Source organism: Bison bison, unplaced genomic scaffold (assembly GCF_000754665.1).
Source record: "Bison bison bison isolate TAMUID 2011002044 unplaced genomic scaffold, Bison_UMD1.0 scf7180017864280, whole genome shotgun sequence".
NCBI classification, from domain to species: Eukaryota; Metazoa; Chordata; class Mammalia; order Artiodactyla; family Bovidae; genus Bison; species Bison bison.
Window position 1 is genome coordinate 5,296,241 of NW_011494852.1, and position 24,257 is coordinate 5,320,497.

The 24,257-nt window shown below is 38.4% G+C and overlaps 1 protein-coding gene and 1 pseudogene across 8 annotated transcripts; both read right to left on the reverse strand.

Annotated features, from left to right (window-relative positions):
* Nucleotides 1-1,771: 1,771 nt before the first annotated feature.
* Nucleotides 1,772-21,225, reverse strand: LOC104995292 (zinc finger protein 585A). 8 transcript variants are annotated; one of them, XM_010849142.1, is made up of 6 exons: nucleotides 21,078-21,222; nucleotides 19,576-19,631; nucleotides 18,343-18,537; nucleotides 10,527-10,653; nucleotides 6,831-6,923; nucleotides 1,772-5,256 (listed from the first exon to the last, which is right to left on the reverse strand). In XM_010849142.1, exons 3-6 carry the CDS (start codon nucleotides 18,418-18,420, stop codon nucleotides 3,239-3,241), a joined length of 2,316 nt encoding a protein of 771 aa, XP_010847444.1. In that variant the 5' UTR covers nucleotides 18,421-18,537; nucleotides 19,576-19,631; nucleotides 21,078-21,222; the 3' UTR covers nucleotides 1,772-3,238. The 8 variants fall into 8 exon arrangements, with proteins under 8 accessions (XP_010847444.1, XP_010847437.1, XP_010847439.1 ...); XM_010849135.1 differs by having other exon boundaries at nucleotides 1,772-5,577; nucleotides 21,078-21,221; XM_010849137.1 differs by lacking the exon at nucleotides 18,343-18,537 and having other exon boundaries at nucleotides 1,772-5,577; nucleotides 21,078-21,225.
* LOC104995291 lies at nucleotides 12,674-13,525 on the reverse strand (annotated as a pseudogene).
* Nucleotides 21,226-24,257: the final 3,032 nt, after the last annotated feature.

Sequence of the window (24,257 nt, forward strand, 5' to 3'; positions counted from 1 at the left end):
CACTATGTTATTGGGGGCAAATAGGGAAATAGGTATTACCAGGATTTAATGGAAGAGTCATAGATACTGTATTAGTGGGTAATGGTCATCAAAAGACTTTGTACGAGTTGTTAATGGGGGTCCTACAGGGATGGCTAATGTGAAGTCTATGATGTCTTATCAGTCATTGCCCTTACCTGGGGATAGGGAAGCAGATGAACAGAACACACCAATGTTCAGAGAGTACTGGGGGCATCACCACATACTGTGTTGGGGATGGTTACAAACACTGCTGTGTGGGGGTAATAGAAGACTGTCACTATCACTATAAGAGACAATTAATGGAGGGAAACAAAAGCCATTCAGATAGAGATGTCATGAAAAAATCAGGAGATAATATTAAAAGTTGGATTTGGTAGGTTATACTATGGTTTCCTACTACGAGGATTGTTGTAAGCGGTCATCAGTCATGATTTAGGTGAAAACTGGAATAAATCAGGAGTATGGAGGTTACCAGACTGTTTCACAAATGAGGCAAAGTAATATACATTATGCTGGAGGTTAACTGGAAGATGTAATGAATAAGTTCTCCAGACATTATTTCCTGGAATTAGTAAGAGGTGACACAGTGATGGAATAAGGTAAAAGGAGGATAATGGAGGGTGTCCAGACATTGTGGATTAAGAAGGGGATAATGGCGAGATCTCCAGACACTCTCCTGAGGAGTTAGCAAACACTGTCCCCAGTTGGGGGATAATGCTGTGTCACAAAACATTTAGTGAAGCCCCAGAAGCAATACTGGGTGCAGTAAAAGGGGGTAGTGGGTCACCAGATATTGTTCTAAGATAGTGGGTTCATCAGTTACTGTGAAGCAGTGAGATAAAGAGGAGCTAATGATGGATTAGATATCATTAAGGTAATGGGACATGCCACTAATCACTGCCCAATTTGATTATTGGAGATTATATGAGAATCCTTAGTCCTGCTCCCTCCACCAGGTTCTGTCCCCATTCTTAATCCCCATGCTACTAGTCACAAAGGTGAGAACAATTCTGTACCACCTATTGCCCACTCTCAGCGTTGTCAATGGACTGACCTGGCGGAACCAGTTTGGCCACCCAACAGCTGATCATTCAATTGGTTCCTCTGCATGCGTATGTGAGGCCACTGCTGCCTCAGTCTTAGGCTGCCCACCTGACATCCAAGGAAAGGCAACCCCTCTCTCTGCACTTGGTTTCTCCAAATTAGCAGCTTTGGGCAGACCTGTCAGGGCATGATAAGCAGGTCTGTACATCAGCTTAGGAGGTAGGCAAGGCCCTGTCAAGGTGCAATTGGGGTAGGGCAGGGTTGTGAATGCTTGGGCAGAATAAGCATGCTTTTTTGTGATCACTTTGGAGCTGACTGAGGTATTTTGGAATCATTGAAGGGAATCTTGAAACATCAAGTATCTATATGGGACTGATTTCCTATGCCTCAGTTCTCTTTTCCTTCAATTGGTTGGCATCAGACCAAAAGGTTTACAATGATGTTACAACTTTTGGGACAGGAAGGAAGGACTGAGGGTGAAAAAGCCTGCTGTGTACTAGGTAAGTTGGTTCTCCCCATCAGAGCATCTTATGCTGTAATATAGAAAGCACGGGGCTTCCCAGGTGGCTCAGTGGTAAAGAATCTGCCTGCTAATGCAGGAGACACAGGAAATGGGGGTTCAATCTCTGGGTTGGGAAGATCCCCTGGAGAAGGAAATGGCAACCCCTTCCAATATTCTTGCCGGAAAAAAATCTCATGGACAGAGGAACCTGGTGGGCTACAGTCCATGGAGTCACAAAGAATTGGACATGACTGAGTGAGCACAGCACACACATAGAAAGCATCAAAGGGAAATCGTGAGAAGAGCAGGGTCAACACTCCATAATGTGCATTCATGGAAGGACTGCTGTACGTTAGGCATGGGTCTAAGTTCACTATGGTGAACAAAATGGGAAAAAAACATTCTAGAATGGGAACCATAGACAAGTGAAATATACAAGGTACTGTGGTAATAAGTGTTATGGAGAATGATAGAGGAGGAAGAGGAGAGGGATGGAATTTTAAGTCAGATAGGTAGGGAAGGGAAGGGAAGGCCTCTGCAAAGAGATGCTGCTAGACGAAAGACATGAAGGAGTAAAGCACACAGATATGAGGAACTGTGCTCTTTGAAGAGGGCACTGCAAATGCAAATTAGGCCCTGAGGCAGGACCTAATTTGATGTGTTTGAGGGACATGGGGGAGAAGGTCCTTGTGGAGTGTATGGAATGAAGATGGATAGAAAGAAGACAGTGAAGGTAATGTTGAGGTTTGTTTTTATGAGTTAGTGATTTGTTATTGTCATTATAAAGGGCAAGTCATTAAGGAAGGCAAATGAGCTGGAAAAACTATGACAGCAAACGGGAGACTGAGGTGACGAGTTGACTGAGAGGACCTGAACATCCTTACTTCAGAAGCTTCCCTGAAGGTAATGGGAACTCACAGGACATTATGCTGCGGGGTAATTAAGGGTCAATAAATCTGGGAGATAAGGGTAGTCAGCAGACACGGTGTTTAGCATGAATGGACAATCATAATGCAATTATAGCAGTCAGAAGACAATGTGCTGCGTGGGAGTTGAAGACACTGATAGCTAACGAGGGGTGCTAGAGGATAAGGGTGCAGTCAACTGTATACAAAAATAATTTTTCATTTATTGTGGCATCCCTTTCTTGATAAAAATATGCAATAGGGAATTGTATAGACAAGACCATGTTAGATTCAGCAGAAGAATGTCACCCAAAATTCTGTTAGACAATGTGTTCTGCAACAAACACCTCACAGAACTCAGGGCTTATCATTATCATATATATTATGTTGTTCTACCATTCAGCTTATTGGCATGTTACCTATTCCACAGTAAACAGGGTTATCATTAACATGACTTCACAGAATGTTTCCAGTGCAGAATTTGGTAACAGTGTTCCATTACAGTTTTCATGAGAAAAATTCCACTAATGTACCAAGTTGACAAAGTTCTTTCTCAGTATAAATGCCTCATGGTTTACTGACGCTGGTGACAATGTGGAAAGGAGCCCTCTCTTAGGGCCCTTTCAGAGATCCTCTTCTGTATACTAATATGTGACATTATGATGGAGCATTTCTACTTAAGATAATATGCATAATTTCTGCTGCACGAATTTCATAATATAAAATCAGATCTGATCTCACTGAGGTTTCTCTCAGACTGTTTCTCTTAAGTGTGAATACTCTGATGCACATTGAGCACTGACTTCTGAACGAAGCCTTTCCCACAGACGACACACTTATAGGGTTTGTCTCCGGTGTGTGTTGTCTGGTGTTTATTCAAATTTGACCTGTCAGTGAAGGCCTTTCCACACTCTGCACACACATAAGGCTTCTCTCCTGTATGAATGCGCTGATGCACTTGGAGCTGTGATTTCTTAGTAAAGGATTTACCACAATCACTGCATTCATAAGGTTTCTCTCCAGTATGAATCCTATGGTGTATAATCAGTTCTGACTTTTGTCTGAAGGTCTTTCCACATTCAGAACAGATGTAGGGCTTCTCTCCAGTATGAGTTTTCTGGTGTTTACTGAGATTTGACCTGCCACTAAAGGCTTTCCCACATAAAGCACACACATATGGTTTTTCTCCTGTGTGAATTGGTTGATGCACCAGGAGCTGAGATTTGGAGGTGAAGGACTTCCCACAATCGCTGCATTCATAAGGTTTCTCCCCAGTATGAATTCTCTGATGAGTAATAAAGTTTGACTTCCGGATGAAGGCTCTCCCACACTCAGTGCACACGTAGGGTTTCTCTCCTGTATGAATTTTCTGATGCACAATGAGTATTGACTTCTGGTTGAAGGCTTTCCCACATTCATGGCATTCATATTGCCTCTCTCCAGTGTGAATTTTCTGGTGTATATTGAGGTGTGACTTCTGGGTGAAGGATTTTCCACAGGTACTGCATTCATAAGGTTTCTCCCCAGTATGAATTCTCTGATGTGTAATCAAATCTGATCTTTGAGTGAAGGCCTTGCCACATTTAGAACATATATAGGATTTCTCTCCTGTATGAGTTTTCTGATGTGTAATGAGATTTGATCTGTTAGTGAATGCCTTCCCACATTTAGTGCACGTATAGGGTTTTTCTCCTGTGTGAATTCGTTTATGCACATGGAGTTGTGACTTGGAAGTAAAGGATTTCCCACAGTGACCACATTTATAAGGTTTCTCTCCTGTATGAATTATTTGATGGGCTATCAAGTGTGCCTTCTGGATGAAGGCTAGACCACATTTCATGCATATATATGATTTTTCTCCTGTATGAATTCTCTGATGCACTGTGAGTGCAGACTTCTGGGTGAAGGCTTTTCCACAATCACTACATTCATAAGGCTTTTCTCCGGTGTGAATTCTCTGATGTATAACCAACTCTGACCTGTAGGTAAACGCCTTACCACATTCAGTACATATGGAAGATTTCTCTCTAATTTGAACCTTCTTATGTGTATTGAGGTTGGAATTATTGTTGAAAACATTTCCATATTCGCTGCACATAGACAGTTTCATTCTTGTGTGAGTTCGTTGATGTACCTGCAGCTGTGACTTGGAAATGAAGGACTTCCCACAATTACTGCATTTATATGGTTTTTCTCCAGTGTGAATTCTTCGGTGTGCAATCAAGTGGGTCTTCTGGATGAAGGCTTGTCCACATTCAATACATATATACGATCTCTCACCTGTATGAATTTTCTGATGCATCTTGAGCGTGGACTTCTGCGTGAATGCTTTCCCACACTCACTGCACTCATGGTGTCTCTCTCCAGTATGAATTTTCTGATGTATACTAAGATCTGAGTTATAAGAGAAGCCTTTCCCACATTCACTGCATTCATAGAGTTTTTCTCCAGTATGAATTCTCTGATGCCTGAAAAGAGAAGAGACTTGGAAAAAGGCTTTCCCACATTCACTGCACTTATAGGGCTTCTCTCGAGTATGAGTTCTCTGATGTGTGATGAATTCTGGCTTCTGTACAAAAGCCTTCCCACAGTCAATACATACATAGAGTTTTTCTCCTGTATGAACTTTCAGATGTACCTTGAGTTGTGAATTCTGAGTGAAGATATTTCCAAATTCAGGACATTCATAAAATTTCACCCCAGTATGAATTTTCTGATGTTGAGAGGGTACTTGTTTATAGTTGAGAATTTTTCCACATTGATTATGGTCCCATAATTTCTCTCCTGTTGGAGTACACTCTTGTTTAGTATAGGAGGAAATTTTACCATATTCAGTAATCTTATTAATGTTCTTTGATCCACTGTTTCTATTATTATTGCATAAATCTAAATTACAGCTTAAAGCACTTCCAAATAAGTCACATTGATGATGAGGTCTCTTTGGGGAAGGAATGTTTTGGCTCACACGAATTATTTTTCTTATGCCCTTATATGCATAATCCCTCTGTATAGTCAATACTTTCTTGATGAAAGCCACATTTCTTAAAGATCTGTTTTCTCTCTGATGATAGCTCTCTATCTGGTCACCAATCTGCCACAATTCTTCTAAAATAAAATACAACAAAACGTCATTTGTAGCATCACCTTCCCTCTCAACATAGAAAATTTTTGAGGTTGAAACCCAAAGTCTCCTTCTCAAAGGAGAATGATTTTAGCTCAAAGAACAGCTAGCTAAGGCAAGATGAGAGGCTCATATGGTTCATCCAAGTTGAACACAATGAAGAGTGATGAGGGTGAATTAATGACTTAATAGACTTGGTGACAGGGGTGACAGGAAACACCTGGGATAGAATTCAGTTTATTTAGAGAATAAACTTTATGAACTCAATTCACTATGTGCAGAAGTGAAAAAAGGGCAAAGAACAAGATATACAGCACAATAACATTTATATAAATTAATAATACATACCCCAAGTCATTTTAAACTTTAAAAGACCACATATGAACTGAAAAGTATCTTTCTATCATAAGAAACAATTGCCTGTGATGGGAAGTGAGATGAGTATGGGGGAAAGAATAAAAAAGGAATAAATAGAAAAAAAAATTCTAGAGAATCCTTACTCATACTGATGATATTAGTGCATCCTGAATGAAGACATGATCAAACTCAAACCTCATCTTGCAAAGTACAGAAATAAAGCAATTTCAAAAATCAGTCAGCCAGGCAGAGAGTCCCCAGTCAGTACGAAGTCTCAAGTAATTTTGGAAGGAAAAGTCAGAAAGGTACTCATAACAGTTAAGTGACAGTGAGCCCTAAGTAATCAGTTGGATGAAAGGCACAGGGAATGGGAAAATGAGAAATCTTAAGTCCGTGACTATGGAGAAAACAGGAAGACAGCATGACTGGAGATAAAGTTTAGAACCATCTCACAATAAGAAATGAGAGAGGACTAGCAGGAATGGGAGTGTGTGACACATAGTAAGTTTTAAAGAAAGCAAATCCACAAACAGCTGAATACATAAAGAGTGAATCTCAGACAATGGGGAAGGCAGAAAGAAAAGAGTGTTAGAGAAAGTGAGCATAACCAAGATAAAAAGAAAATACTTAATGAGGCAGATTGGCATGTGAGCCAGAGGCCAAAAAGCCAATGAAGAAGATAGAACTGACAAAGGCATTTACGTAGAAGGCATTTAGTTATTTCAAAGGGCAATGTCAAGGGCTCTCAAGGGAAAAAAAAAAAAAAAATCAGAACCTTTCAGAAGAGTCATACTAACAGCAATTCAAAGATGCCAGCCTTTCTCAAGATGGCTGAGATTTACTCCCCTGTGTCCCATCAATCTGGGTCACTCTCACTCACCTGGACAGCTCTGATATGGGCCCTCACCTTGCAGTGCCCATGGCTCCTTTCCTTGTTCCAACATGAAAACCTTGGTTTCAGGAACTTGATATCCTGTTCATGAGAAATGATAAAAGGTCTTGCTTGCTTCTGCCTGCGCTCAGTCATGTCTGACCCTTTGCAACCTCATGGACTATAGCCCACTAGACTCCTCTGTCCATGGGATTCTCCAGGCAATAATACTGGAGTGAGTTGCCATTCCCTTCTCCAGGAGATCTTCCCGACCCAGGGATCAAACCGGGGTCTCCTGATTGCAGGCAGATTCACCATAAAGTATACACAAATCTATTCTAAAAAGTTAAAGTTTATCAAAATTTATGCATACAAAAGCTTATAACTGTACATGGCACCATTCACAGTCCAGAGAAATGTAGACAAAGATGCAATAATAAATTATAACTACATAAACTGTAGTACATATTGTACTACTGTAATAATTTTGTAGCTACCTCCTATTGCTATTTCAGTAAGTTTAAGTGCTGTGAATATCCACTTAAAACACCCTAATCATCACTTCATGAGCAATCCCTCTCTCCAATAAATTGCACATAGCACTAAAAAGTAGTCTCCCTGGGTTTTCATGTACTTTTTCATGTTCACTCAATACCATAAACCTTGAAAAATATCATGGAACCCATACTAAGTGCCATTATAAGAAAAAGTTGAATTGCTTGATTAAAGTCCAGCTAATTGTGTTTCAGTCCATGGGGTCACAAAGAGTTGGACACAACTGAGCGACTGAACTGAACTGAATTGAGTTTCTGAGCCCGATCAATAAAGTTTTATTGTTCAATGAGGCTTTGTTTTTCAGGAAACTAACCATGTATCTCTGAGAACAAAGTACAATTAATCCTTGAACAAAAGAGCTTTGAACTGCATGGGTCCACTCACATGGATTTTATTGAAAATATTTTCCAAGCGAAAGCTGTGGTTGCCAGCCATTTCAAGATAAACAAACTCAGTATGAGGACCATTCTAAAAAGAGAAAAAGAAATTCATAAAGCATTGCTGTAGCTAAAGCAGACTATACAAAAACCTTGCACTTTTTAAGAAATACTTTTTTATCTTCTATTAAAAGTGGAGTTTTGGGCTTCCCTGCATAAGGAAGTGGCTCAATGGTAAAGAATTTGCCAGCCAGTGCAAGAGACACAGGTTCAGTCGCTGATCCTGGAAGATCCCACATGCTGTGGAGCAACTAAGCCTGTGTGCCACAAAAACTATTGAGCCTGTGCTCTAGAGCCTGGGAGCCACAACTACTGAACCCATGTGCTGCAACTACTGATGCCCTCTGCAACAAGAGAAGCCACCACAATGAGAAGTCTGCACACTGCAACTAGAGTAGCCCCAGCTCACTGCAACTAGAGAAAAGCCTGCACAGCAATGAAGACCCAGCACAGCCAAAAATAAACTTTTTTTAAATGTAGTTTTTATGTGGGTTTAGAATTGCTATAAGAGAAGTATATCTAGAAACTCTAATACTATATGATAAATTAAAGCAGAAGGAAGGTGAATGGCCTAAAGAAAGAGGATATAATTCCAGGAAAAGATGGTTTGATAAATTTAGAAAGAGGTTTGGCTTTTAAAAAAGATAACAGGACAAGCAGCTTCTGCTGACCAAAAGGGAACACATGAGTTCCTGGATGCCTTTAAGAAAATCATCATCAGCCGCCAGTCTTTTGGCTGTAAAACAAGAAGGCCTGAACAGCAAGAAACTTCTTTCTGTATTGGTTCCACTGATGCTCGTCCCTTAAGTCAGGATGTACCTAGCCAGTAAGAGACTGCCTTTTAAAGTTCTTTTCATATTGGACAATGCCACTGGCCACCCAGAACCCCATGAGTTCAACACCAAAGGTGACAAAGTGGTCTACTTGTCCCCAGACACACATCTTTAATGTAGCCCCTAGATCAGGGGATCACAAGGATCATTAAAGCTTATTTTACATGATAGTCCACAGAAAGGAATGTCAGTGCTATCGAAGAGAACCTTGACAGAACATCATGAAAGACTGGAAGGATTACACCACTGAAGATGCCATTCTTGTTACAGAAAAAGCTATAAGTCATCAAGCCTAAACCATAAATTTCTGCCAGAGAAACTGTCCAGATGTTGTGCGTGACTTTACAGGATTTACAGCAGAACCAATCAGGGAAATCATGAAAGACATTGTGAATAAGGCAAAAAAGGCGGAGGTGAAAGTGTGAAGGATTTGAAGATATGGATCTTGGAGAAGTTCAAGAGCTAATAGACATCACACAACAGGCTTGGTAAATATGAGGGCTTCCGAATCAGTGCCAGATGGTAGGAGACAGACATAAAAGAAGCAGTGCCAGAGAACAAACTGACATGAGACAGTCTAGCAGACGGGTTCCACTTGCTTAAGACTGTTTCTGACTTCTTTTACCACATGGACCTTTCTATGATATGGACACTTAAACTAAAGCAAATGGTGGATGAAGGATTGGTATGGTAGAGAAGCATTTTTAGAGAAATAAAAAAGTGAAAAAGTTAAGACAGAAATTATGATGTATTTCTGTAAAGTTACACTGAGTGTGCCTGCTTCTCCAGCCTCAACTCTTCTACCTCCCCCACTTCTGTTGCCTCTGCCACCTCTGAGACAGCAAAACCAATTTCTTTTCTTCCTCCTCCTCAGCTCACTTAATATGAAGATGATGAAGATGAAGACTTTTATGATGATCTACTTCCACCTAAAAAGCAGTAAATACTCATCGTGCTATACAGTTAATAAACTTATCTGTTGTATATGCATGTGTCTTCCTGTGAAAATCTATTGATAAGAACTGTATGAGGAGTTTTAGTTTCATCATCATCATTGCCTAAGTATTCATCATGTAGAACGTCATACATAAGACCTGTACTGAGGTTGACAGACTATTCTTACATAGGCATAAGGTGAATAATATTTAACATAAAATTAATGTCTGTCTTACTGTTTTATAACTTTGCTTTGCAAGAACTGCATTACTGTAAGTGTGCCTCTTTTGTAATTGTTTTCTCTAGCTTACTTTATTATAAGAATACAATATATAATACATAACAATATACAAAATATACATTGACTATGTTATTGGTAACACAAATAAAATAGGTAAATAACATAAATAAAATAAATAACATAAATAAAATAGGTAACATAAGCCCAATAGGTAGGGATTCTTAGGTGGCTCAGACTATAAAGAATCTGCCTGCAATGCAGGAGACCCAGGTTCAACCCCATTAGATCCCCTGGAGAAGGGAATGGATACCCACCCCATTATTCTTGTCTGGAGAATTCCATGGACTGAGGAGTCTGGCAGGCTATAGTCCATGGGGTCGCAAAGAGTTGGACATGACTGAGGGACTAACACTTTCACATGTTATTGGTAAGTCTTCCAGTCAGAAGTAGGCTATTAGTAGTTAAGTGTTTGGGAAGTGAAAAGTTATATGTAAATTTTCAACTGTGCAGGGAGTCTGCACCCCAACCCCTGTGTTGTTCAAGAGTCAACTATAATATTCACAGTGCCCAAAAGGGAAAAAGAATTCTGGACAAATAAAGGCAAAACCATCATATAAGTCAGATGTCTCATAGCATTCAGCACCTGAGAATAAGAACACTCTCAGTGGGGCCTTCCTTCAGACACCCACGTGACTGTGCTTACCTATTGAGAGCAAGTGGCTACAGGTCTCCAGCATCACATCCCGGTACAGGTTTTTCTGATCAAGGTCCAATTGCTGCCACTCCTCTCTGCTGAAATCTACAGCTACGTCCCTGAAGGACACTGATCCCTGTAAGGGCACATTCCTGTTCAGTATGAATAGTTAGATTTGGAAGATGCAGACACTTTATTTAGGAATATAGAACTTGAGTTTTGTAGTTATTAGTTTACCTCTTTTTTTAAAAAACCTCACCCCCTTCATTTCCCTAAAAATTTATTATGAACTTTTATACAGAAAATGTAAAAGAATTATATAGGGAAAACCTATAAAACTACCACTTATAATCTATCACTAACATGTTACTCTACTTGCTTTTACCACATATTTACCCATCCATCCATCCATCTTTTCTGTGCATTTCAAAAACTATAGGTGCCAGTATACTTCCTTCTAAATACTTCAAAAATGCAAATCATTAAGTAGAGTATAACATGTTTTCATTGTTTTTAAGATAAGCCTGACATACAATGAAATGTACAAACCCTCAGAGTACCATTTGAAGTTTTGACAAATGCATATACTTGTGTAATCCAGGAACATTTAAAAAATAATATTTCATATAGAGTGTGCATGTGTGTGTGCTAAGTCATTTCAGTCTATACAGAGTGTATATTAAATATCTAGTTCTACATAATATTTTATGGAAGAAAGAAGTCCAGTAAAGAATTTTTGCTATTGTTCTATACTGTTGCTGCTGCTACTGCTGCTAAGTCAGTTCAGTCGTGTCCGACTCTGTGCCACCCCAAAGACGGCAGCCCACCAGGCTCCCCTATCCCTGGGATTCTCCAGGCAAGAACACTGGAGTGGGTTGCCATTTCCTTCTCCAATGCATAAAAGTGAAAAGTGAAAGTGAAGTCGCTCAGTCATGTCCGACCCTCAGCGACCCCGTGGACTGCAGCCCTCCAGGCTCCTCCATCCATGGGATTCTCCAGGCAAGAGTACTGGAGTGGGGTGCCATTGCCTTCTCCATTGTTCTATACTATGATCAGTCAATTACTCACTTTTCAAAACTGAAGATTGAAATAGGCTCTCTCGTAGTTTTCTAGCAACTGGATGAATAACCTAAAATATAATTTCTGATCAATTTAGGCCAACCTATTATGCTAGTCCTGGAAACAAAAATAAATTACTTATGTTTCTAATCTTCTAGCAACTTAAAAGACTTAGAAAATAAGTAAGACCTATGTTTAAAAAAAAACGAAGTCACAGATTCACTAAAGGGTTAAAAAGTGAATCTCCATGTAAACACTGAGGTCCCCAAAAAGGAAAAATACATTCTACATGGGGGTGTAAGTTTACATTAATTGAGGAATTTAAGTTAGAAGATGAGAGGTATAATACAGAATGGGGGGGTGAGGGAGGTCATTTCCCAGAAAAGACAAAACCAAAGGTGTGGATATAGGAAAATACACGATGAGTTTGGAGAACAGCAAATAGCTTATGTAAATGAAGAGAAGTCTGCATGACATGCCAGGAAGCTGGTTATGGGGAAAATAGTTTGCTCATAGAAGAACTATGAATTTTCCACTTTAAGTAAAGGTAATTAAGCTAATCAGATTTATATTAAAATTTTTTTGTATTGCAGAATAACCAAATAAATGATGAGGAACAGTTTCTTACAAAATGCTTTCTGGCTAATGAAGAAGTTAGGATAGAACCAGAATAACATCATTTCATAATTCGTAATGAAATAATAGATTTAGACAATAATCACTAAAGGTTGCTCAACTGTTTCATGTGAAAGGCTGAAGAGAAGTTTAAAATGAATGAATGAGCTAAGAACATCTGTAATGAATGAACAATTTTAACATCATAAAAAGAGATAACCAGGTGTTATGTGCCTCCTGATATGATATATAAAGAAAAATACAACCTGAAACTCATTAAGCCTCTAGATCCAACAAATTATTCATACGTAAGGCTTCCTCTGTGCCTCAGGGGCAAAGAATCCGCCTGCAGTGCAGGAGATGGGGGTTCACTCCCTGGGTTGGGAAGATTCCCTGGAGAAGAAAACGTCAACCCATTCCAGTATTCTTGCCAGGGAAATCCCACGGACAGAGGAAACTGACAGGCTATAACCCATGGGGTCGCAGAGAGTCAGACACAACTTAGTGACTAAACAACAACAATGTGAAGTATAGAGGAAAATGTTCAACAATATCAAGGCTAAAACATAAGCTAAATCCAGAAGGCAGCAAATGACCTGTTTCTTCAAAAAATTAATCATAAAAGAAAAAAATATGGAGGGGAATCTTTTTTAACAGTTTTTAATGAAAGCTATAGACAAGATGACTTTATTCCTGCATCTTCTCATTTGTTTCTTCCTTATATTTGTCCTTCTCCTTTACTACTTGGCGAGATTTGGCTTTACCTTCGAGGATCTTTTTGTGGTCTCTGTCCATTGTTAATCTGGTGATACCCCTTGCTGGGGTGAATGCCCACATGGACAGTTGTGCCATTAGCCTTCTCCTGCTGCACTCATTCAATGTAGATGATGTATTTCTTCCTGTAAACCTGGACTACTTTGCCAATTTTCTGCCCTTTGTGGTGCCCTCATACAACCTGAACTTCATCATCCTTTCAGATAGGCATGGATCAAACTTTGTACTTCTGTCTTAGCTTTTTAGAAAGAGAAGACATAATTTTCCTGCAAATGTGGGAAGGCACACTGAAATGCCTTTTTCGATTCTTGCTTAGGTCAGAAGTCACAAAGGGACTGAACTTCATTTTGGCTGCTGGCGCTTCAGTGATGGCCACAGAAGGGAAGAGGGGGATCTTTTCTTTATTAAAAGAGACTAAGAGAAGTCCCTGGCAGTTCAATGGTTGGAAGCTGGAGCTTTCACTGCCGAGATCCCAGGTTCAGTCCCTGGTTGGGATCTAGGATCCCACAAGCCTTGTGCTATGCTCCCCAACTCCCCCCCGCCCCAAAAAAGAGACTTCAAAGTCATACTAACCAAGTGCAACTTATGGACCTTGTTTGGCTCTTAATTAAAGCAAACCAACATTAAAAAGATACTTATGGCATGTTTGTTTGTTTGTCTTTGTGCATGCTTAATTGTGTCTGACTCTTTGCAACTCCATGGTCTGTAGCCCGCCATGCTCCTCTGTCCATGGGATTTTCCAGGCAAGAATACTGGAGTGGGTTGCCATTTCTTCATCCAGGGGATCTTAAGAGAAATTCAAATAAAAACTGTATATTAGATGATATCTAGAAATTACTGTCACTATGTTATAGGTGTGATAATGGCTTTATGGTTACATTAAACAAAAAGGAAAAAAAGAATTCTCATATCTTAAGAGATATACATCAAAGTATTCACAGATAAAATGGTTTTTGGAATTTACTTTCAAATAATCTGGCAGTTGGGGAGGAGGGTGACTTTAGTTAATATAAAAATGACAGAATATTGATGACTACTAAAGCTGAGTGATCAGTATAATAGATACAAGGGTTCCTTATACTATTCTCTTTACTTTTGGATATGTTTACATTTTTTTCATAATAAAGTGTTTTTTTAAAAAAAAAACAAAACATGACCATTTATATTTTAAAAATCTAGTCTGGAAATGCATAATTGAAGGAATGACTTATTTCCACCTGGAGTTATAAACACTTAAAAAAGTGTTTATAGGGACTTGAACATCCCACACTCAGCAAATTGCAGAAATAACAGAGAGGGTATTATCAATGCTACAGAAAAGCAAACACCATCTAATCAACATTTATAGGATACTTCAACAAAAGAAAAATACACATTCTTTTCAAGAACCCACAGAACAATGACCAAGACAGACTATATCCTAGGCTGTGAAACAAATCTCAACAAACTGGAAAGCACTGAAATAATGCAAAGTTGTTCTCTGAAAATAATGGAATCCAAGTAAAAATCAGTAACAGAAAGACAACAGAAAAATCTCCAAAGGAATTATGTTAGAAAATAATAACAAAAACTGAACAGTCACAAAATATCTTGAAATCAATCAACACACTTCTAAATAAACTACAAGTCAAAGAGAAATCCTCAAAAGAAATTTAGAAAATACACAGAACTGGAAGAAAATGAGAAATACTACATATCAACTCATCTTATCTCTCATTACCATTAAGTGCTGTCCTTTTAAAATCTTTGTCATGCTGGGCAAAAATGGTAATGCATTATTATCTTTACAGTTATTTGATTACTAACTAAATCAAAATTTTTATGTTTATTGGCTGGTAAAAATTATGTAACATATCAAAATCTGTGAGATGCTGAAAGGGAAGTTTATAGAAAAGAGGAAACACAATCCAAATAAAAAATGGGCAGAGGATCTGAATAAGGCATTTTTCCAAAGAAAATATACAGATTTCCAACAGATACATGAAAACATGCTCAACATCACTAACGATCAGGGAAATACAAATTAAATTCACAATAAGATACCACCTTACACATGTTAGAATGGCTATTACCGAAAAAGCCCACCATATAAAACAAAAACAAAAAATACCACAAGAAATAACAAGTGTTGGCAAAGATGTGGAGAAAAGGGAATCCTTGTGCATTACTGGAAGAATGTAAACTGGTACAACCACTATGGAAAATACTATGGAAGTTCCTCAAAAAATTAGAACTATAACTGTCTAGTGAAAGTTAATAAATATCTTAAAGGTTCTCAATACAAGAAAAACATCTATGTGTGATGAAAACTAGATTTATTGCGGTGACCATTTCACAATATATACAAAGATTGAATAGTGTTATATACCTAAAACTAATGTGTGATATGTCGATTACATCAATTTAAAAAAAAAAAAAGGAAAGGGGGAAGTTCTCAAGTCAATAATCTAAATTCCTACCTCAAGAAAGTAGAAAAAGAGAAGCAAAATAAACCCAAAGCAAGCAGAAAGAAGAAAATAATAGAAAGTAAATATCAATGAAACTGAAAACAATTTTTTTAAAAAACTAGAGAAAAATCAATAACACACAATGTATTATTTGGGGGAAAAAATAAAACTGCTAAATCTTGCTAACTGACCTAGTAATCAAGGATTAAAAAGATACAAATCACTGATATCAGGAATGAAATAGGTCTATGATTACAGATCTGGCAGCCATTAAAAGAAAAATAAGGGAATACAAAAATTCTATGCTGGTAAGAGTCAGCAATTTATAAGAAATGGACCAATTCCTCAAAAACCACAAACTACCAAAACTTACATTATGGCATAGATAAATTGATAATCCCACAACCATTCAATTAAAAAATCTCCGGAAAAAAATCTCCAGGCCCAGATAGTTTTACTAGAGAGTTCTACTAAGTTTTTAAAGAAGCGTTAGTCTCATTTTTACATAATCCCATTCAGAAAGTAAAGGAGGAGGAAGCCCTTCTACTTAAGCCCAACTAATTTTATGAAGTCAGTATTATTACCCTGATACCAAACAGGACAAAGACAGTACCAAAAAGAAAACTACAGACCAGTATGGCTTTTATGAATTTAGATGGAAACATTCTAAACAAAATACTGGCAGACTGGATCCAGCAATGAATAAAAATAACCATGCACCACAATAAACTGGAATTTATGGAAGAATTCTCTGTATTATATTCTGCAATGCTCTTTGAATCTATAATTATTTCAAAACAAATAAAAGTTGAAAAACTATATTGAAGAAAGATTATTTTCATAAGAGAACATTCTGAAATGAGCAAAATTGGAAAAATAAGTCATGAAAACCACTGCATAATTCATGTGGGAGAATACAAATTTCTTACTTACCTAAAGAAAGGCTGTAGTAAGGCTATAGAACAGATTGATATTAATTATTAAGGAGGTAAAATTGATACCAAGTGTGAAGATGAGATAATGGAATTCAAGTAACTCAGTTATCAGTTTTGTGTTGTTATAGATTCTAAGGTCACAGTTGAATTTAAGGACTAGAGGTGGAGGCTGAGGGAAGAAGACAAGAATTAATAAATTTTGTACGTATTGAGGTTTAGGTGATAAAACATATACAAGGAGGGACACTAGGCAGATGGATACAGAGCTAGTATAGAGATGATGATTCAGTTGTACTAATATGTATAAAGCAGGTCACTGAATTCAGAGGAGGGAATAAGCACGTAGGGAGGACAGGACAGAGAAAGTATTAAAGATACTTGTGGTTTTTTCATACCATGGGGCAACTAAGCTTGTGCACCACAACTGCTGAAGCCTGTGTGCTCTAGGGCCTGTGCTCTGCAACAAGAGAAGCCACCACAATGAGACGGCCATACATCACAACAACTAGAGAAAGCCCGCTGGCACCAATGAAGACCTAGCACAGTCAAAAATAAATAAATACAAAAATTTTTTTAAAAGATGCTCTTGGTTTTTAATGTCTAAAATTATGATGTTTAAAAGCTATCTTTTTTATTTCTTCATTTAACTGTCTTCAAAGATTCTAGTTTGCCTCTTTTCGATATGTTTATTCTGTTTAGGAGGCTTAATGCATTGGAGAAGGAAATGGCAACCCACTCCAGTGTTCTTGCCTGGAGAATCCCAGGGACAGGGGAGCCTGGTGGGCTGCCGTCTACGGGGTCGCACAGAGTCGGACGTGACTGAAGCGACTTAGCAGCAGCAGGAGGCTTAAAACATTATCATTTCTTTGAAAATGTCCCCCTATATACTTGAAAAGACTATATATGCTCTAATCTTTCTCTTTCATACATTTGCACAACCTACTTCACACCAAAACCCTGGCCCCTGAACCCTATGCCATCAATAATTAAATAAGGAATCAAGAAGATGTCATATCTGTGGCTTTGACTCCACACCAAACGAGCTTCTTATAAACAATCTGTCCAGGGAAAAAATCTCCTTACTTAGAGATAACAATAAAAATCTAATGTACAAAGACACTATTAGCAAAAAGAATGAAAGAAAAAGGAGATTTAAAGGAACATGCTAGAAATAAGCTGCCACACAATTAAACACATTCACCATGAATTCAAGGAATTCACTAAAACAAGCAACAACTTAATTAAGTAAATAGGGATATAAAAGTCCAAGGAATAAATTCTGGAAAAACAGGTTAAGAAATTGTTATTTAATTTAAAAAAAAAAAATGGCAGATCTCAGTAAAGAAAGAAAAAGTAACAGAAACTAAGTTTTCTCTGAAAGCAATAAAAACACTCTGTGAAAAATTGGCATTGGCCAATCTCAATCTTATTAAAAGTAGAATTTTTAAAATAAAAGTCATAATGCCTACAAGGGAAAATATAGTAAATGGTAATTAAAGATTTGATGGGAAAAGTTAATATATTCCTAGAAATACACCCATTTCATCTGCAATTTACATTTTATTTCTTTGAGATAAATTATTTCTCTAGATTATTTTTCCCTGGAAAAGGAAATGGCATCCCACTCCAGTACTCTTACCTGGAGAATTCCATGGACAGAGGAGCCGGACGGGCTACAGTCCTTGGGATCACAAAAAGTCAGACACGGCTGTGTGACTAACTTTCACTTAAACTTTTCACTTTCAGATTATTTTTGAGCATCGTTTTGCTGTGAATAGTTAATACATTTGACTTCTGAATCTATATTTATAATTTTCAATTCTTTTATTATCATTGACTGGTTGGGACATCAAGGTTACATAGTAAACAAAATGAAACAAATACCAAAAAAAAGGTTGGGAATAACTTTAGGTATCATCTTTATCCAAAACCTTGTTGTAAAGATCAAACTACTCCCAGAATTAATTTCCACCCGCTGGGATTCCTCCTCCTCACCTCACATGAGCCGCCAGGTTCCTCTGGAGCCAGGCCCAGGGATTTCTGAGGAGAGGTCCAATTAGCTGGCATGGTCATGTTGGGTCTCAACCTTTATTCTCTAAGCAAACTAAAGTTTGGTGCACATATAAACTCAAGCAGAGCCTCTGAAGAGTGGTGAGGTGAAATTTGGAGGAAGATCTAGTCCAGAGGCTCCTGGAAAGATAATGTCCACATGGTCAGTCATCACATCAACGTTTCCAAGGAACTCCAAGGTGTAGTTTCCTGAGCCAGACACCACAGAACAGTGGTTCTCAAACTTGAGTGTGCATTTGAATCACCTGGAGGGTCTGTTAAAATATTAAGACAGTTAAAAATCTGCACACTCTAACAGTTTCCAATTCAGCAGGTCTAGGATACGGCCCATAGGTTGTTCTAACAAAATACCACAGACTGGGTGACTTATAAACAACAGAAAGTTACTGCTCACAGTTCTAGAAGCTGAGAAGTCCAAGATCAAGGTGCCAGCACGAACATGTTTTGATGAAGGCACTCTTCCTGGTTTAAAGTCAGCACCTTCTAGCTGTGTTTTCACATGGTGGGAGAGGCTAGGGAGCTCTGCGGTGTCTCTTTTGTATGGGCACTAATCCCATTCACCAGGGTTCTACTTTTATGACCTAATCATTCCCCAAAGGTCCCATCTTCTAACACCATAATTTTGGGTGTTTGGATTTTAACATATGAATTTGGGAGGAACAAATATTCAGACCATAGCAGGGCCCCAAAATCTGCATTTCTAACTAGTACCCAGGTGATGCTAATATTGCTGTTTCAGGAACCACATTTTGAGAACTACCACTGTGGAGTACAGGCTTCCCAGTTGGCTAGTGGTGAAGAATCCGCCTGCCAATGCAGGAGACACAGGTTCAATCCTTGCGTCAGGACAATTCCCTGGAGGAGGAAATGGCAACCCATTCCAGTATTCTTGCCTGGGAAATCCCATGGACAGAGGAGCCTGGTGGGCTACAGTCTGTGAGGTCACAGAGTCAGATGCAACTGAACATACACGCACTCTGTGAAGGACAGAAAGTTTAACAAATCCTGTGATAAGTTATTCATGGTAAAATATGGGGGAAAACATGAGATTCAGAGAAACAGTACTAAAGATGTGAATTGCAGCTCAGCTATTTTTTGGCTATGAGAAAATGAAGTTATTTTAGCTTTAGTTTCAAAAATAAGAATCAAAGTGCCTACCTCATAGAATTATGAAAATTAAATGAGATGGTGCTTGTAAAGTACTCAACACCTCCCTGGAACACAAGAAGCATGCAATAAATATCAGCAATTAGATATTAAAACACATCACTATTAGATATTAAAACAATATAAAAACAATATAATCAAAGCAAGGAAAACAACAGACCAGACAATGATGTGTGTATGTATTACTTAATGATTTATGTATGTGACATTCAACTGAATGTACACAAGAAATTAATTGCGTAAGTGGTGTTGATGTAACTGGCCATTTACCTGGAACAAAACAAACTAGATCCCCATCACACACTATACTTTAGATTGATTTCCAACAGGAACAAGTACTTTAAGTATATACATTTTTAAAACCTCAAAAAATATTAAAATAAACTTTAGGAGAATACATTTGCGTAACATTCTGGTGGAGTAGGAGGGATCTTACTTATAAATATCTAACTTATAAATGAGATCTAACTTAAAAATGAGAGAAAACCCAGAAACTATAAAAGAAAAAACAAATATTTCTGAGTATACATTAAGATACACCTTAAAAATAAAAATGAAGATATATACATAAAATTTTTCAATATGTGATGACAGGTTACCCTAATGGTTAAAAAAAAAAAAAAAACTAGCAATCAAATAGATTTTTTAAAAAGTGACAAAGGACATGCAAATTCACAAAAAAGGAAATTTAGATGGCCGACTGCATTAGAACAATTAGATATAATTTTTCCCTCAGAACTGTAAAAGCTTTTTTTAAAGTGCTGGAAAGCATTTTGGAAAATGAGCTCTTTTATAAATTAGTGGTGGGTACTTAAATGGCTATAGTATCTTTTGAGTTATTTAGGTACAACTATTACTAAAAATAAAAATAACTGTTCCTAATAATAGTTTCAAATACACAAACCAGAAACTGGCAGAAAGAAGGGCAAGAGGACAAATAACCTTTCCAATGTGAGTTTACCTGTCTCGGTAAATAATTGAGCAGAGAAAATAATATGGAAATACATTCGCTATGAAACAATATAATTATTAAAGAACACACATTGCTTTTCCGTAAAAAATGTGTGACATTTATGAAAACTGACCCTGAACTGGGCCATAAGCAATTTTTACCCTCGAGCCTCACCCAGAGGCATTATTTGAAATAAGAATGCCCTTCTGAATAATTCACGGGTCAAAGAAAAAATTGAAATTAAAAAAAAAAAAGACAAAAACAAAAACCCAAACACTGAGATGTGAGCAATAAGGAAAATGCTTGTGAATGTTTAGAAAACAAGCTCATGACAGACCCCATGCTGACGCCCCAAGCCCTACCACTGACCACAGACTTCCATCACTGGGCCCAAAAATCATCTTAAAGATACTCATCGTTGCCCAGAACCCCATCAGTGAACTGTTTGATACCAATCAAGGGACGCCACAGACCCGAGCCCCAACCACTGAAGCCAAAAACCATCATCACTAACTCCACGGACAAGCCTTCCATCACTGACCTCACGAACTCCTAATCAAGACCAACCAAAATCACCACAGAGACCTCTCGGAAATAAAGTGTGAAAATGCTCCCCACACAAGCCGCAAAAAAAAAAAAACAAAACCAAAACCCCTCCGCGAGGCACTTCCGCTTCCGGTCAGACCTCTAGCACCGCCCCTTACGGATGGTTGGCATTGCGCATGCTCCGGATTACTTTGACAGTCGCGTTCAACAGGGCGAAGAGACGTTAAGAGACTTTGTGCGGTTTCCCGGGGGCGGGGCGTGGAGCGCTGTTGGATAGAGAACATGGCTGCACCCAATGGTGCTTCTGCGAGCGGGCCGCCATCTTGGAAGTGTGTCCATTCCGTACACCGGAGAAATAGCCCTCGGTTGGTTTTTAGAGTAAGGCAAGGCTTACTACCCCTCCAGTATTCTTGCCTGGAGAATCTCATAGAAAAGGAGTCTGGCGGGATACAATCCATACGGTCGCAAGAGTGGGTCACGACTTAGCGACTAAACAACAGCAAGGGATTGATTGCCGCAGGGACAAGCACTCAGGGAGTGTGGAGAGGTCAGAATGGGAGTCCACCCCTGGATGAAACGACTTGACAGAGAAATGTTAGAATGGGCAATCCGCTGAGGAAGGGTGGTACAGCCTTTAATGCAAGAAAGCACTGGGGCAAACAGGATTAGAAGTTAGAATATAGTCCTGAGCTCTACGGTGGCTCAGATGGTAAAGAATCTGCCTGCAATGTAGGAGACTAGAGTTCGATTCCTGGGTAGGGAAGATCGCCTGGATAAGGGAATGGCAACCCACTCCAGTGTTCCTGCCTGGAGAATTCCATGGACAGAGGAACCTAGCGGGCTGCAGTCCCTGGGATTGCAAAAAGTGGCACACGACTGAGTGACTAACACAGGAAGGGCTGGTGGGGGGAATGGAGACTTGAATCCCCATTAATCTTCACTAGCCTTCACCTTAACAACCGCAAGGAAAACTATAGTAGGCGACAACAATAAAATAATAATAGTCTTTAAGATGGTCGTGCACGTGCTAAGTCGCTTCTTTCCTGTGCAACTCTTTGTGACCCTATGGACTGCAACCCACTAAGCTCCTCTGTTCATGGGATTCTCTAGGCAAGAACACTGGAGTGGATTGCCATGCCGTCCTCCAGGTCAATGTGTGGCTAAAAGTACTTAAGGAAAACTATTATTTTTATTTACTTCTTAATTAAAATCTAAGTAATAACAGTGTCCTTACTATATAAATGAAGCCTTAAGTCCCATCTCTGACTCCTCTGTAACTTCTCCTATATGGAAATTCTGGAGCAGCTAACACTCTCCCCATCCCCATCCCCTGTTTTTTATGGGGGGGTGAGGGGGGGGAGGGCTGTGAGTGTAAAGTCCACAAAGACAGTAGTTAACAATACTGTTTTATATACTTGAAAACTGCTAATAGAGTAGATCCTAAATGTTCTTACCATATACACCCACACCCACACACACACACCCACACACACACACAAGGTAGTTATGTGAGGTGATGGATGTGTTAACTAACCTTACTGTGGAAGTTATTTCTCAATATATCAATGTATCAAATCATCATGTTATGTGACAATTATATCTCAACAGAGCTGAAAAAAATAAATTATCTCTCATCTTAATTATAATAACCCCTATATGGTTTACTCACAGCTACATGCAACCTAATATATCACCTTTCTTTTTTCTCCTTGATAACAGAATCCAGACTTTAATTGAAGCAGCAATGTGCCCAGCTGAAGGATTATCCTGCCTCCCTTGTATATCCTGACTCCCATGGATATGTTCATGTGATTAAGTTTCCATCCCTGAGATGGAGGCAAAAGTGTTGTATAGTACCTTCTGTAATATCTCCTGAGAGGGCTGCTTGAAGCGAGATGACCCAAATGAAAGGTCCACACTGCTTATCTTCTATCAGCTTTTTCTTTCTTCCTTCTTCCCAGAACGCAGATATATTTGCTGTAGTGGCAGTAGGCTTTTCAGATCATGAAGTAACCTTGAAGATGGAAATGTAAAAGAAAAATTGCATTGGACAAGTTAAACAGGCAAGGAAGACCTGATCGAAACTATTGCAGTAGGGCTCAAGTCTATTCATATAGGAGAGAGAGAATGAACTCAGTTCTAAATACAATTATAAGGACAACTCAGGACAGCTAACAGGCAGGTCAAAGAAGTCAACGGATGGAAAATTACTAAGAATAACTTGGTTATAGATACTAAGAATTGGGGAGATTCTTGTTAAACTTGTTTGGCAGTCTTCTTGCTGAACTGGGTTCAGCAGGCCAAGGACAGAATGCCAAGGCCTCAGAGAGTTCTCGTTCAAGAGTTTGGTCAGGGAGGGAGTCCTTGTCAGAGCTCCATGTTAAGATAATAGAGTGGTAACAAAGGAGCATGCATTCTTAAGACAAGGAAAGGAAATAGGAGGTATCAAAAATTGCAAACCCCAGAAGAACAAATGAAAAAGAAATATAACTAATAAACTGATTTGCCAACAATGGAGGGATTAAAAGAAATCAACTGTGAACAAAAATTAATTGTATGTTAGCAATAATCCATCAGAAAATAGAAAAGAAAAAATATTCCATTTGAGCAATTTTAAAAGTTCTAAGAAATAACTCTAAGAGGAGATTTCAGAGATTTTCATGTATAAAACTGTGAAATCCTAATGAAGGACCTAAAAGATCTCAATAAAGGGATATATATCCCACGTTTATGGAATGGATGCTTAATATAGGAAAAATGTCAACTCTTGCCATATTTAATATAGATTCAAGGCAATTCCAATGAAAATCTCAAAAGGATTTTTTATTATTTGACAAGATTATTAAAGATGGGTATACCAGTATATTTATGTAAGAAGCATAGCAAAGAATATTCTGATGAAAGGAGAAGAAAGGGACTTCACGTTATAAGATATTAAATTGTAAAACTAAACTTTAAAAACAGAGTATTTTATATAACTGAAATAGAAAAAGAATGTAAGAACAAGAAACAGAATCCTGAGTACCTGAGAATTCAGTAATTCTGTAACTGTTTATCCTCTTTCCTCTTATTTTTGCATCTTATTTAAGAAATCCCTTCCAGCTCAAAGTCTTAAAGATATTTACCTGTATTTTCTTCTATAGGTGGAAAATGTGATGCAATATAAAATACCCAG